At 32.2% G+C, this 15626-nt stretch overlaps 1 protein-coding gene across 1 annotated transcript in view; it reads left to right on the top strand.

Moving 5' to 3' along the window:
• Positions 1 to 12570: 12570 nt before the first annotated feature.
• LOC111621768 (survival of motor neuron-related-splicing factor 30-like) overlaps positions 12571 to 15626 on the top strand; it is a 53228-nt gene continuing 50172 nt past the window's right edge. Inside the window, exon 1 of the mRNA XM_023364010.1 lies at positions 12571 to 12710. Within this exon, the coding sequence (XP_023219778.1) occupies positions 12657 to 12710 (54 nt within the window). The 5' untranslated portion in view covers positions 12571 to 12656. The remainder of the gene's footprint in view (positions 12711 to 15626) is intronic.

Here is a 15626-nt window from a genome sequence, read left to right as displayed (position 1 = left end):
CTCTATCTCTTCTCCCTTCCTTCCGTTTCCTTACATAAGAGTAAGTCAGCCGTTAAACGACAGACAGCCCTCTAATTCCTTTATTAAAAGTAAAGTAAAAATACAATTATATTTTCAAAACTTTCCAATTGGATTTAAATCAAATCAATTGAAGTACAATATTTCGGAAAGTGTGGATAAAGTACTTGTTTTCCGTTTTGATTGATTTTGTTATATTTCATGCAGACAGTCAGAGTTGAGTCTCTTATAGCACTTCTTTGTGAAGTGTTAGTTTCGGTTGACGGTGTCGAAACATTTTGCTTTTAATATATTAAATATATATATGTTACTGTGAATGACCGATATCTGGTGAATGTCGAGATTTTCCGGTGAATGTCAACATTCACACAGTCGTTTCGTGTATGTACGAAATATTTGCTAGATATCATTATTTCTCACTTACACCGACAAATGTTGACATGTAGCATGCACTCACTGATGGTGAATGTTGAATAAAAATATTTTTATTACGTTAAGACAAAAATGCAACTTTTCAATATGTCAAAATAGGAGAAAGCTTAAGTAACAGCACATTTATATAAACTGTTTAACCTAAAACAAACAGTACATTCTTAATCAGAAAAGAAAAATAATACACAAAATTACACATACACATATATTGTGATTAACGGTATATAATTTTATTTATTGCAACAACTTAAACTCTTATGGCGCTTTGAATTGCATAAGAGTCCCTTGCTTTTACAACTGCATTTATTCGTGGAACACTTCTTTTTGCAATGACCGCGTGCAAAGCCTTGCCCTCCACTTTTTGAATTAGTTGCAGCTGTTTCTCTCAGCGATATTTCTTGAGAAAAATCTCATCTATAGAAAGTAACTTTTCTTACAAATTACGAACTGATTACGGTATAGAGCTGCTTGAAGGTACCATTTTTGTTTGCTAATTTATAAAAGTCGGAGTTTTCTATTCCAACAACAACCGCCAACACATTTCGGGCATCTGTACGGCCACGGTTGACGTCAGGGACTTGTATTATTACAGTATCACCAATTTGAGCAGAAGGAAACCGGCGAAAAATTTGGCTACAGACTGTTGCCTCTCTGTCGACATCGGCTTCTCGGGTGTCGTTTCGACCGCCACCAAAGCTTATCTGTGCTTGTCAACATACACCGGGGATTGTTCGAATGTATAATAATATAACCAAATATTCGGTCTTTCACCGAGGTATTTTGTATGTGTCGACATTCACCGGAGAATATCGACATTCACTAATTTCGGTCTTTCACAGTAACATATATAATAGATATAGTCATATAGATATAGATAATATTATATTATTATATTGCATTTGTACCGGTAGGCACTTTTATGTATATAATACAGCTAAAAAGCTTTTTTTTAAAAAGGTTTTGTTTTGGAGGTTGAGAACGGATTAACCCATTTTATATTGTTTCTTATGAAAAAAATATATCTCGGTTTTAGAACAAAATCGGTTTTCGAACAACTTTTATGAACGAATTACTGTAAGTTCAAAACACGAGATTTGACAGTAAAGTAAAGATACAATTATATTTTAATTTTGAAATTTTGAAAATTTATTTTTAAACGAGCCGCCCAGTCGCCAAATCGATTAATTCCATAAAATAAAAAAATGGAAATATTGATAATATATATTATTTTTTAAAATTACTCTTAAACTTTAAATTTAAATAAATAATGTAGAATGTATTTTTATATGTCATATAACGATATATAAAATTCGTTAAGCGAAAAATATTAAAGTAATAACAATCACAATTAAGGATATACTAATGGAATTAATCGATTTGGCTTGTGAACGGCTTAAATATTATTTTTATTCAAATTAATTAACTTTTTAAATACTACATAAGAAAATTATATTTAAATTATTTTGAGTGCAATAATATAGTTACCTGTATATACTGTATATATTTTTTTCTTTTATTAGTTTAGTCGCCAGGGGGAGTATGAACTTGTCAAGAAAGGTTTTCTTGTCTGTAAATGATTTAAATTCAGAAACTATTTTATAAGAGTAACACAATGGCAGAAGAATTAAAGAATAACATTCAAAGTTATCAAATTCAGTTACAACAGGTAATTAAGTACATGTGTTAAAATAGACAATAAACGAATTGATGGTGATAAAATTTAGGCTTAAGTTAATTGTGTGTGCACGTTCTGCATTTCACATGATTGGTATCCAAAAGATTTCTCTTTCTGTTATTAGTTATAACATAAATTAAGAGTTTTATTAATATTAAGAGTTTATATAATGTGAAAAATCGTAAGTGATGTGGTGATTGTCTGTTTTTGCCCATATTCATTTTCAGTTTTATATTTCTTCCTAAATGGTATATAAGTACATCAACATTCTGTTTTTTTTTGAAAGTTTAGCCATTTTAAAAACAGAAAATATTACATTCATAAGCATAACTGTCATAATTACTATTGTTATAAATGGAAAAAAATTACATGGTTTAGTGGAGACTAGATTATGCAATATAAAAATTTATGAAATAACACAAATACATTAAAGGTAATTATATAGTTTCTTACCATTATGCATTTACGATTTAATTTTTTTTTTAAAGATGCATATTTGATAGACACTTCCAAAATGTAGAATTGTTTGGTGCTGACCTGCATAAAAAACGCCATAAACAAAAACTGACAGGACTACTTACCGAATCGGCACCATTTGGGCCATTGTTGTTTAAGCTCATTTTTGTTGTGGAGTGGCATGGCTAAGGTGACCAGATGTCTTGCTTTTTAACAATTTGTCCTGCATCCTGCAGCATTTTAAAAAAGTCCAAAGTTTTGGAAAGATTAAGCTTTTGTCAATTGTGTCATAAACTTATGTCATATGTTTAAGATTCGTAAAGATCATTTTGTGTCACATGTATCAGTACCAAAGTGTGCGTGAGAATCGGAAATAAAGAATGCTGTGCCAACAAAACCCTTCGCGTTCGTGGCAAAAACTGACAGAAAATGGTTTGGGGCGTGCAGCTGCAGCAATGGAGCAGCGCGTATTCACATGCTGTCCAAACAAGCAAACATTTTGTTTGTTGCATGTTATATGGTGCAGAGCTCTTGTCTGTTGCCACTTTAGAAAGCTAGTGACTAGTGAGAGTAAGCACATTGGTTTGCATCATTCTATCGCTAGCAGTGGGGCTGGGGTTCATTTTGGTTATGACAGTATTATATAGTTAAAGAATTACAATAATAAAGTGACATTCAAGGCAAATTCATAGAAAAAGTAATACAAGTTAGTATTATTATTATCAAGACTGTGGAGTCTGAGTCATGGAATTTTGATGTTTTAGTTGAAGTCATAGTCTGACTCCTTTTTACTTTCCCAACTTGTTATGTATATAAAAGACAAAAAGTATTTGAATCATGTCACATTTGACCCTCTGAGTTTTTTTCAAATCTATACATTTTGGAGAGATCTTGAACCAAAAAATGTCAAATAAAGGGAAAAATTTGCGTACGCATATGTTGGTGTCTAATTTGTTTAATTTCTTTATTCTGTTCTGAAATATTAAACAATATCTCAGAATGAGTAAAGTTTAAGAAACAAAATTTAGCACAATAGCATGTGTATAAAGAGCATTAATGCTATTAAATTTTGGTTCTTAATTAAAGGTCGACAGGATAGAGACAGAAAGGGGTCATGTGTCATATCTCCAGTGTGGTCAGACTTAATGAATATTTTACTTGTTATTAGCATTCACAATCTTATAATATAATCAAGATGGGTTAAAAATAATGATAATAAACTCAAAGTTTAAACAATTAGGAGTTGAAATTTGGTACACAGTTAGGATACGTCATAAGAATGTACACTAAGAAGGGATTTTTCGAAATTCCTCTCATGGAGGGAGAGGGTTAAGGATTACCTGAAGAACTCTGTTTCTACTCTACTATTTTATTTGAGATTTTTTGCGTTTTTGTGAAAAATCTAACATACTTTTAGACCCATCTAAAAATTCTCTAATTAGTCTCAGAAGACGGGGGACCTGATTCTTGCACCTAGTGAAAATGGGTAAGATCAGCTATAATCTAATAATCTTAATCTTCGTTATTGTTACTTTTTGCCTGAGCAACATCTAGCTCATCTGCTAGTTTCTTTTTTATAAAACTTGTCTCTACCCTCAAAATTAAGCTTGAGTTCTAATATGAGTACAGACAGAAAAGGAAATCTTACAAAATTTGAAGATGATATTTACTATGCATTGGAAAAAATAAATCACATTGATCACTTTTCAAGTTTGGATGGTTAAAATGGTAATACTGCACTATCCAGACATAATCCAAGATACAGCATTGCCATCAACTAAGTTTCAGTAGAGCATTTACTTTCTCCTCTTAAAATTATTAAATATGATTTAATAGCTTCAGTGAATGCTGACTTAATAGAAGTGATTTTTTTTTTGTTTTTTTTGTAAGGAGTAATTATAATAAATTAAAGAATCTTCAAATACCGGATTAAAATACAAATATAATCCTTCATCAAACCCTTTAACCCTGCGTTAGTGCACTGAGTTTTTTTTCGGCATTAGTGCAGTGGGGCGTTTGTCCACCCCGACATTTTTTTGGGTCCATAAACCATGTAAGTAAAAATTCATAAAGATTTACTCATTTATTTCGTAAAGGCATGTGTCATTATACATATGATTATATTCAGGTATGATTACATATTATATTAGTACATAAATCCATGAAAATAAAAAACAACATTTATCAAAACTCATTACATTAGATCTTATTATTAAACCAGTAGTAAAAATCTAAATTGTTTTTTAAGCATTTTTGTCACTTTGATTCAATAGCTGACATTGTACTTTGGCACTCATTGCAAATGACAAGCAACTTGCTAGGTTTGGTATTTTTTCAATGTGTTTATGAAAGTCAGCCATTTTGAATTAAAATAAACTTAAATTATTTTTATTCACATTGATTATTATATCTATATTATAAATAATAAATGTGGTCACATTATAGTTATTTTTAAAATAAAAAAAACTAAATAAATATTTGTAAAATTTAAAAAAAACGTAATTAATACTGTGGGGTGTTTGGACACCCTACTGAAAACTGTTGTTTTTCTCTTACTGGAATTTCTGCAGCATCGTAGTAATTTCTGAGCATGCTCTATACATAAAATCATGAAGCTACTGAAGAGGACACAAATATTTCTTGCAAAATCTATGAACAGTGCAACTTTTAAAACGTTGGGGGTGGCGAAACACCCCACTGCACTACCCCAGCTTTAACCGGTATTAAACAAGAGTAAAATTACATGCAAACATTTTCGGATCCCTCCCTGGGTCCTTTCTCAAGCAACTATTCTTCTTTAAAATTCATTAGAACGAAGACCAGTAGAAAGAACTTCTTCAAAACTGTGATATTCGAAAAAATTACTTCTTCCAAACCACATTTCAAAAGTCGAAATTCAAAAATCAATGTGAATCACGTGCATTCCAGTATTCCAAAATGTGATGCTTGTATTTTCTTAAAAAAGTTTTTTATGGATTTTTACGTTAACGAAAAATAAATAAATAAAGAAAATAAATAATTAAAAATAAAAAAATAGCATCTCAGCGAGTATGATGTTTTAAAACCCTATTTACTATACATATTTATTAATGTGAATCCTCTTTCTGCAGTAGGGCCTGCCATGCTAGGGACATGTAATCTCATCCCTCGAGTTAATAGGTGCAGAAGTGTTGTAAGCTTTGCAAATTTCCATTTGTTCCAACCATTTGAGGTGGTCCGTAAACGGTGTGGTAATGAGGAGTTTGGCGTTGTCGAAGTTTGCCGAAATCTCCGGGTCTGACGCATATATGGATAATGACGTAGAACCCCTTTTGTGGAGGATGTCCCGTCGGTGTTCAGTCCATCTGACACCAATAGCCCGTTTAGTAGCGTCAATGTAGACCAGTTCCCTCTCAAATCTATGGTCCGTGAGTGGGACAGCGCATACCCCTGGTAGCTTATACTTGTTAGGTTTATCTTTTTCATTGCGTAGAAGCTTAAACATAGACAGGCATCTTCTGTATGCTAAGCGTACTCCTTGTTTTTTAGCTATTTTTTGATACAGGGATATTAGGAACGGGTTGTATGTGACTGGAACAAGTCGTGATCTCGTTCTACACTGTTCTGTGGAGGAGTAGGTGGGAGGCTGTTGGTGAATTGTTGTGCTAATTTACGGACCATGGTGTTGAATCCGTGTTGACTAGCTATGTTATGCAAATAGTTCAATTCTTGAACCAAAGTATCCTGTGTTGAGCAATGGGTGTAGGCCCTCTTAACCAGTGCTCTAAATGCCGCCATTTTATATCTGAACGGATCACAGGAGTTCGCTGGGATATACGTTGGGAGGTGACAAGATTTGCGGTAGACAGATGTGTATATGGTGTCTCTTCCAAATGCAATGTTCAAGTCAAGAAAATGTACCTCGGATTCACTATGTTGCTCAAGTTCTATGGTAAGGCCATACGGATTGTTGTTCATCCTATTCACAAAGAGGGTAATGTTAGGTTCGTGCCTCCATAAAATAATGATGTCGTCTATGTATCGCTTGTACAATATGATGTCGTGGCTGAATCTCGGAATTATTTTATTTTCCAGTTGTCTGATTACCAGTTCACATAGGTCGCCTGAGACGGCACTTCCCATAGGTATGCCTCTGCCCTGCGCATACGTGTTTCCTTCAAATTGAAAAATTGAGTTGTAGCAAATCAAATGTGCTACTTCAAGAATCTGTTGGTGTAATTTCTGAGAATAGACGTTTTGTAATAGAAAATCTTGGAGTACGCAAAAACATGGTGGTAATTCAATTGATGGATATAAAGAATGGAAATCCATAACCGATATGTACGCGGGCTTTTCGGTGTTTTTCAGGAATACTATTAACTCTGTCGGATTGGAGATGGAGTATCGGTAATCTTGTAACTTTGGAGTGATGAAATCGTGCAAGAATGCTTCTAATTTGCACGTGGGTGCTGTGGTTTTATCAACTACAGGTCTCAATTTGTGGCCTTGTTTATGCGTCTTAGCAAAAGCAAAAAGCTTGGGCGTATCCGGAGCGTCCATAACTATATCCCGCATTCCAAGAGCTGTGGCCAGTTTAGAGTTAGATAAGCGTTTAACCTTGTTGTGTAGTTTGTCGATAACGTTGTTTTGTTGTACGACGCATCTGGTAGCATTGATGTATTCATGCGTCTCCTTTTCATTAAGACCAACATTTTGGTTTTATCAGCTTTGATTACTGTAATATTATTATTGCATAACCATTTATGAATGACTGATACAAGGCTTGTCAACTGTACGAAAGGAATATTATAGATGGATGGCCACATGCAAACTTAAGAACCGAAAGGATAATGCGCAAGTATATTGCTTTAAAGAGAACCTTTCACGTGCAATTAAATGGTTACGCAATAATAATAATATTTTTATTTTTATTTTATGTAGAATTTTCATGCGAAAGCTAGTCCCACTGCATCCTTGGCGTTAATATAACCATCTTTTAATTTACTTTTATATATTTTGATTTTTTCTTCGTGCATTGCCAATGATGGAGAATGCATAGTCCTGAGGATAGTCACTTCATTCTATTTAACCACAGAGTCCTCTGCTTGTGCCATACAGGATAATACTGTGTTGCAGTGCCCTTTGTTAATATCATATTTGTGCTCCTTAAGTCTGGTAGCCAAATTCCTTCTTGTGACTCCCAATGTAGTCCTTCTTAATTCCTAATTCCTGGTTTTCAAACAGAATTTTATATACGCCTGCTTTTTCTTCTTTTTTAATCACATCTTTATCATTTCTTAAAATACTGTATATATTAGGTGCTCTTTTGAAATCATTTTTGAGTGTTTTCTGTCCAATACTTGTTTCATGATGTTCTTGATGATTCGATTATATGTGAACTTGGAGATTTTTAAACTGACTTGCTTGGGTTCTTATTACATTGCCTCCTTCATAACTTTTAATTAGCCCTTCTATTGTACTCTTTTTATATCCCAAGATTGAAGCTGTTTCTTTAATTCTATTAAGTTCTTTAATCCTGTCCAGCACATTAGAGCAATGTGAATACGCTCTTCTGATGAGTGCTCGAAAGGCGGACAGTTTATCTGTAGGGGTTGTACAAGTTAGCCGGAATGTATAGTGGACTATGTGTTGGTTTTATGTAGATACCTGTTGTTATACTATCTCCTTTCAATTGGATGTCTATATCCAAAAGATGTATCTGTTCATGACTTTTTTGCTCTAGTTTAAGTTTTAATCCATCTCTGTTGTTATTGTTGATTACATGTACAAACTCTTGTATTCTCTTGTCGTTTTTCCAAATAATGCATACATTGTCTACATACCTTTTTGTAAAATACAATATCCATCTTGAACCCATTGATAATGCTCTTCTCCAAGTTCTATAGGACTAGTTTACACAATAATCCTGACATTGGGTTCCCATAGGTACCCCTTTCTTTGTCTGTAAGCTTGTTTATCAAAACTGAAGAAGGACTCATAACAAATCAATTTGGCTAATTCTGTCATATCTTTCATAAATGCAGCAATTTATGGTTTTTTGTGGAGCATAAATTCCATTAATGCTTTATAGCAGGATTCTGTTTTTATAGATGGATATAGGTTTTCATAATCCATAATCGTCCCAACTTCTTCATCCAATAAACTTAATTCCTGTAGTTCTTTTGCTACATTCATTGGATTTTGTGCAACAAGAGCATTGTTACCTAGCTCCTCTGAAATAAATTTATGTAAATGTTTTTCAAGATTGTATGTGGGTCCTCTGCACTTCTCAACCACGGGTCTAAACTCTTTACCTTCTTTATGTATTTTTGCAAATGCAAGCAATCTTGGCTGAGGGATATTTTTAAGCAAATCAAAATGTTATTAAAATGATAAATGCAAGTTGTCTAAAATGCATTGAATCACTGGCTTAACTTATCACTCATGCTCATTTGTGGGTATTCTAGTTGGCAGCAAAGAAAAATTCTTCATATTTATCATACATTGAATCATTTTATTATAGTTTGATTGTTGTAAAATTATTTGATCACTGTCAAAAAAATCTATTTCAATTTCCTTCTTGACTATACTACTAATCATTATTTAATAACTAAATGTAATTTGATATGAATAATTATTTTTCATTGTCTAGATTATTTTTATTCTTTAGTTACGCATTTCTTGATTTTAATATTTATTAAATATTGAGTTAAAATATATTTTTTCTATACAGGTTGAAGCTGCTTTGACCACAGAACCAGAGAGTGAAGAACTTCTAAAGCTTAAAAAGGATCTTCTTGTGAGTATTTAAAAATTTTTATCAGTAATTTTTCATTTATTTTATAAAGAGTAATCTTTTAAATTAGCTTTGTAATAAATATGGTCTACAAAAGGACAGATTTAAATATTTCATAAAAAATATTTAAAATAAAACTATACAAAATGTTTTCAAATTACTTATTCATTTTCAAATATATATAGTGAAAGTTTAAGTAATGAAATATTATTATAATAAGAACATCAGTTTTTTTTGTTAATTGATATCAATGGTAAAAAGACTGTTAACAATATGATAGGGAGGTGTCAAAGAAATGGTATGCACAAAAGTTTATTTTGGAATTTGTAAACAATGACATTTTAGGTATTAATACTTTCACTATTATGATATGGACAAAGAAGGGTTAATATACGGTACTGTACATCTAAATTTTTTAATATGACAAATACTTAATATATCATCTGATGTGTTTATGTAGCAATATATTATGATGCCTGAATCAGATAGTTTATCAGTGTGTAAATATGCAAGTTTGTTGTCAATGTACAGTAATACCCCGACTTACGCTACCCCGACTTACGCGAACCCGGAGTTACGCGATTTTCAAATCTCATCGATTTGTCTTTTGTTTGAGCGCCATACAACTCTTGATTACTCACTCCTCCACACTATTGTTCGGCTTACATGTTCGGACGTGTCATGCTGAATCGACACATAGCTACAATTTATTTTGTGTTATTTATTTCTGTGTTTGTTATATCTACGGAGACTCGAGAGACTCTATGTGGTGATTTCTTGTAACTGTGAATGAATCAAAAGACGAGATAAGATTAACGAGAACATTTATTAGCTTATATACAACCGACTTGGATTTTACACAAATTGCGAAATTATACCCCGACTTACACGAATTAGACTTATGCGGTTATCACTCGGTCTCACCTATTNGAAGTTAGAGCGAGCGAGAGGTTGCGAGCGATTTAGTTTTCGCAAAGGAAAACCATGCACAAACGAGAAGCGAGAAATAACGCTGGCGAGAGCGAATTTCTGATTCTCGCACATATCTGACAGGTTTTGATATTTATCGCGTCTCGCCTCTTCTTGCCACATATTCTCGCTCGCTCGCGCCTGCATAGTCGCACCCTTACTTTCCTATCATCCTTTCTTCACCACTTCCTTCTTCACTCTATCTCTTCTCCCTTCCTTCCGTTTCCTTACATAAGAGTAAGTCAGCCGTTAAACGACAGACAGCCCTCTAATTCCTTTATTAAAAGTAAAGTAAAAATACAATTATATTTTCAAAACTTTCCAATTGGATTTAAATCAAATCAATTGAAGTACAATATTTCGGAAAGTGTGGATAAAGTACTTGTTTTCCGTTTTGATTGATTTTGTTATATTTCATGCAGACAGTCAGAGTTGAGTCTCTTATAGCACTTCTTTGTGAAGTGTTAGTTTCGGTTGACGGTGTCGAAACATTTTGCTTTTAATATATTAAATATATATATGTTACTGTGAATGACCGATATCTGGTGAATGTCGAGATTTTCCGGTGAATGTCAACATTCACACAGTCGTTTCGTGTATGTACGAAATATTTGCTAGATATCATTATTTCTCACTTACACCGACAAATGTTGACATGTAGCATGCACTCACTGATGGTGAATGTTGAATAAAAATATTTTTATTACGTTAAGACAAAAATGCAACTTTTCAATATGTCAAAATAGGAGAAAGCTTAAGTAACAGCACATTTATATAAACTGTTTAACCTAAAACAAACAGTACATTCTTAATCAGAAAAGAAAAATAATACACAAAATTACACATACACATATATTGTGATTAACGGTATATAATTTTATTTATTGCAACAACTTAAACTCTTATGGCGCTTTGAATTGCATAAGAGTCCCTTGCTTTTACAACTGCATTTATTCGTGGAACACTTCTCTTTGCAATGGTTAAAAGCAAGGGACTCTTGTCCCTTGCTTTTACAACTGCATTTATTCGTGGAACACTTCTTTTTGCAATGACCGCGTGCAAAGCCTTGCCCTCCACTTTTTGAATTAGTTGCAGCTGTTTCTCTCAGCGATATTTCTTGAGAAAAATCTCATCTATAGAAAGTAACTTTTCTTACAAATTACGAACTGATTACGGTATAGAGCTGCTTGAAGGTACCATTTTTGTTTGCTAATTTATAAAAGTCGGAGTTTTCTATTCCAACAACAACCGCCAACACATTTCGGGCATCTGTACGGCCACGGTTGACGTCAGGGACTTGTATTCTTACAGTATCACCAATTTGAGCAGAAGGAAACCGGCGAAAAATTTGGCTACAGACTGTTGCCTCTCTGTCGACATCGGCTTCTCGGGTGTCGTTTCGACCGCCACCAAAGCTTATCTGTGCTTGTCAACATACACCGGGGATTGTTCGAATGTATAATAATATAACCAAATATTCGGTCTTTCACCGAGGTATTTTGTATGTGTCGACATTCACCGGAGAATATCGACATTCTCTAATTTCGGTCTTTCACAGTAACATATATAATAGATATAGTCATATAGATATAGATAATATTATATTATTATATTGCATTTGTACCGGTAGGCACTTTTATGTATATAATACAGCTAAAAAGCTTTTTTTTAAAAAGGTTTTGTTTTGGAGGTTGAGAACGGATTAACCCATTTTATATTGTTTCTTATGAAAAAAATATATCTCGGTTTTAGAACAAAATCGGTTTTCGAACAACTTTTATGAACGAATTACTGTAAGTTCAAAACACGAGATTTGACAGTAAAGTAAAGATACAATTATATTTTAATTTTGAAATTTTGAAAATTTATTTTTAAACGAGCCGCCCAGTCGCCAAATCGATTAATTCCATAAAATAAAAAAATGGAAATATTGATAATATATATTATTTTTTAAAATTACTCTTAAACTTTAAATTTAAATAAATAATGTAGAATGTATTTTTATATGTCATATAACGATATATAAAATTCGTTAAGCGAAAAATATTAAAGTAATAACAATCACAATTAAGGATATACTAATGGAATTAATCGATTTGGCTTGTGAACGGCTTAAATATTATTTTTATTCAAATTAATTAACTTTTTAAATACTACATAAGAAAATTATATTTAAATTATTTTGAGTGCAATAATATAGTTACCTGTATATACTGTATATATTTTTTTCTTTTATTAGTTTAGTCGCCAGGGGGAGTATGAACTTGTCAAGAAAGGTTTTCTTGTCTGTAAATGATTTAAATTCAGAAACTATTTTATAAGAGTAACACAATGGCAGAAGAATTAAAGAATAACATTCAAAGTTATCAAATTCAGTTACAACAGGTAATTAAGTACATGTGTTAAAATAGACAATAAACGAATTGATGGTGATAAAATTTAGGCTTAAGTTAATTGTGTGTGCACGTTCTGCATTTCACATGATTGGTATCCAAAAGATTTCTCTTTCTGTTATTAGTTATAACATAAATTAAGAGTTTTATTAATATTAAGAGTTTATATAATGTGAAAAATCGTAAGTGATGTGGTGATTGTCTGTTTTTGCCCATATTCATTTTCAGTTTTATATTTCTTCCTAAATGGTATATAAGTACATCAACATTCTGTTTTTTTTTGAAAGTTTAGCCATTTTAAAAACAGAAAATATTACATTCATAAGCATAACTGTCATAATTACTATTGTTATAAATGGAAAAAAATTACATGGTTTAGTGGAGACTAGATTATGCAATATAAAAATTTATGAAATAACACAAATACATTAAAGGTAATTATATAGTTTCTTACCATTATGCATTTACGATTTAATTTTTTTTTTAAAGATGCATATTTGATAGACACTTCCAAAATGTAGAATTGTTTGGTGCTGACCTGCATAAAAAACGCCATAAACAAAAACTGACAGGACTACTTACCGAATCGGCACCATTTGGGCCATTGTTGTTTAAGCTCATTTTTGTTGTGGAGTGGCATGGCTAAGGTGACCAGATGTCTTGCTTTTTAACAATTTGTCCTGCATCCTGCAGCATTTTAAAAAAGTCCAAAGTTTTGGAAAGATTAAGCTTTTGTCAATTGTGTCATAAACTTATGTCATATGTTTAAGATTCGTAAAGATCATTTTGTGTCACATGTATCAGTACCAAAGTGTGCGTGAGAATCGGAAATAAAGAATGCTGTGCCAACAAAACCCTTCGCGTTCGTGGCAAAAACTGACAGAAAATGGTTTGGGGCGTGCAGCTGCAGCAATGGAGCAGCGTGTATTCACATGCTGTCCAAACAAGCAAACATTTTGTTTGTTGCATGTTATATGGTGCAGAGCTCTTGTCTGTTGCCACTTTAGAAAGCTAGTGACTAGTGAGAGTAAGCACATTGGTTTGCATCATTCTATCGCTAGCAGTGGGGCTGGGGTTCATTTTGGTTATGACAGTATTATATAGTTAAAGAATTACAATAATAAAGTGACATTCAAGGCAAATTCATAGAAAAAGTAATACAAGTTAGTATTATTATTATCAAGACTGTGGAGTCTGAGTCATGGAATTTTGATGTTTTAGTTGAAGTCATAGTCTGACTCCTTTTTACTTTCCCAACTTGTTATGTATATAAAAGACAAAAAGTATTTGAATCATGTCACATTTGACCCTCTGAGTTTTTTTCAAATCTATACATTTTGGAGAGATCTTGAACCAAAAAATGTCAAATAAAGGGAAAAATTTGCGTACGCATATGTTGGTGTCTAATTTGTTTAATTTCTTTATTCTGTTCTGAAATATTAAACAATATCTCAGAATGAGTAAAGTTTAAGAAACAAAATTTAGCACAATAGCATGTGTATAAAGAGCATTAATGCTATTAAATTTTGGTTCTTAATTAAAGGTCGACAGGATAGAGACAGAAAGGGGTCATGTGTCATATCTCCAGTGTGGTCAGACTTAATGAATATTTTACTTGTTATTAGCATTCACAATCTTATAATATAATCAAGATGGGTTAAAAATAATGATAATAAACTCAAAGTTTAAACAATTAGGAGTTGAAATTTGGTACACAGTTAGGATACGTCATAAGAATGTACACTAAGAAGGGATTTTTCGAAATTCCTCTCATGGAGGGAGAGGGTTAAGGATTACCTGAAGAACTCTGTTTCTACTCTACTATTTTATTTGAGATTTTTTGCGTTTTTGTGAAAAATCTAACATACTTTTAGACCCATCTAAAAATTCTCTAATTAGTCTCAGAAGACGGGGGACCTGATTCTTGCACCTAGTGAAAATGGGTAAGATCAGCTATAATCTAATAATCTTAATCTTCGTTATTGTTACTTTTTGCCTGAGCAACATCTAGCTCATCTGCTAGTTTCTTTTTTATAAAACTTGTCTCTACCCTCAAAATTAAGCTTGAGTTCTAATATGAGTACAGACAGAAAAGGAAATCTTACAAAATTTGAAGATGATATTTACTATGCATTGGAAAAAATAAATCACATTGATCACTTTTCAAGTTTGGATGGTTAAAATGGTAATACTGCACTATCCAGACATAATCCAAGATACAGCATTGCCATCAACTAAGTTTCAGTAGAGCATTTACTTTCTCCTCTTAAAATTATTAAATATGATTTAATAGCTTCAGTGAATGCTGACTTAATAGAAGTGATTTTTTTTTTGTTTTTTTTGTAAGGAGTAATTATAATAAATTAAAGAATCTTCAAATACCGGATTAAAATACAAATATAATCCTTCATCAAACCCTTTAACCCTGCGTTAGTGCACTGAGTTTTTTTTCGGCATTAGTGCAGTGGGGCGTTTGTCCACCCCGACATTTTTTTGGGTCCATAAACCATGTAAGTAAAAATTCATAAAGATTTACTCATTTATTTCGTAAAGGCATGTGTCATTATACATATGATTATATTCAGGTATGATTACATATTATATTAGTACATAAATCCATGAAAATAAAAAACAACATTTATCAAAACTCATTACATTAGATCTTATTATTAAACCAATAGTAAAAATCTAAATTGTTTTTTAAGCATTTTTGTCACTTTGATTCAATAGCTGACATTGTACTTTGGCACTCATTGCAAATGACAAGCAACTTGCTAGGTTTGGTATTTTTTCAATGTGTTTATGAAAGTCAGCCATTTTGAATTAAAATAAACTTAAATTATTTTTATTCACATTGATTATTATATCTATATTATAAATAATAAATGTGGTCACATTATAGTTATTT

Source organism: Centruroides sculpturatus, unplaced genomic scaffold (genome assembly GCF_000671375.1).
Source record: "Centruroides sculpturatus isolate CEXI.00-Female unplaced genomic scaffold, Cexi_2.0 scaffold153, whole genome shotgun sequence".
In the NCBI taxonomy this organism is placed as follows: Eukaryota; Metazoa; Arthropoda; class Arachnida; order Scorpiones; family Buthidae; genus Centruroides; species Centruroides sculpturatus.
Note: the sequence above shows the minus strand (reverse complement) of the source record. Positions and strands in the feature narration are given on the sequence as shown.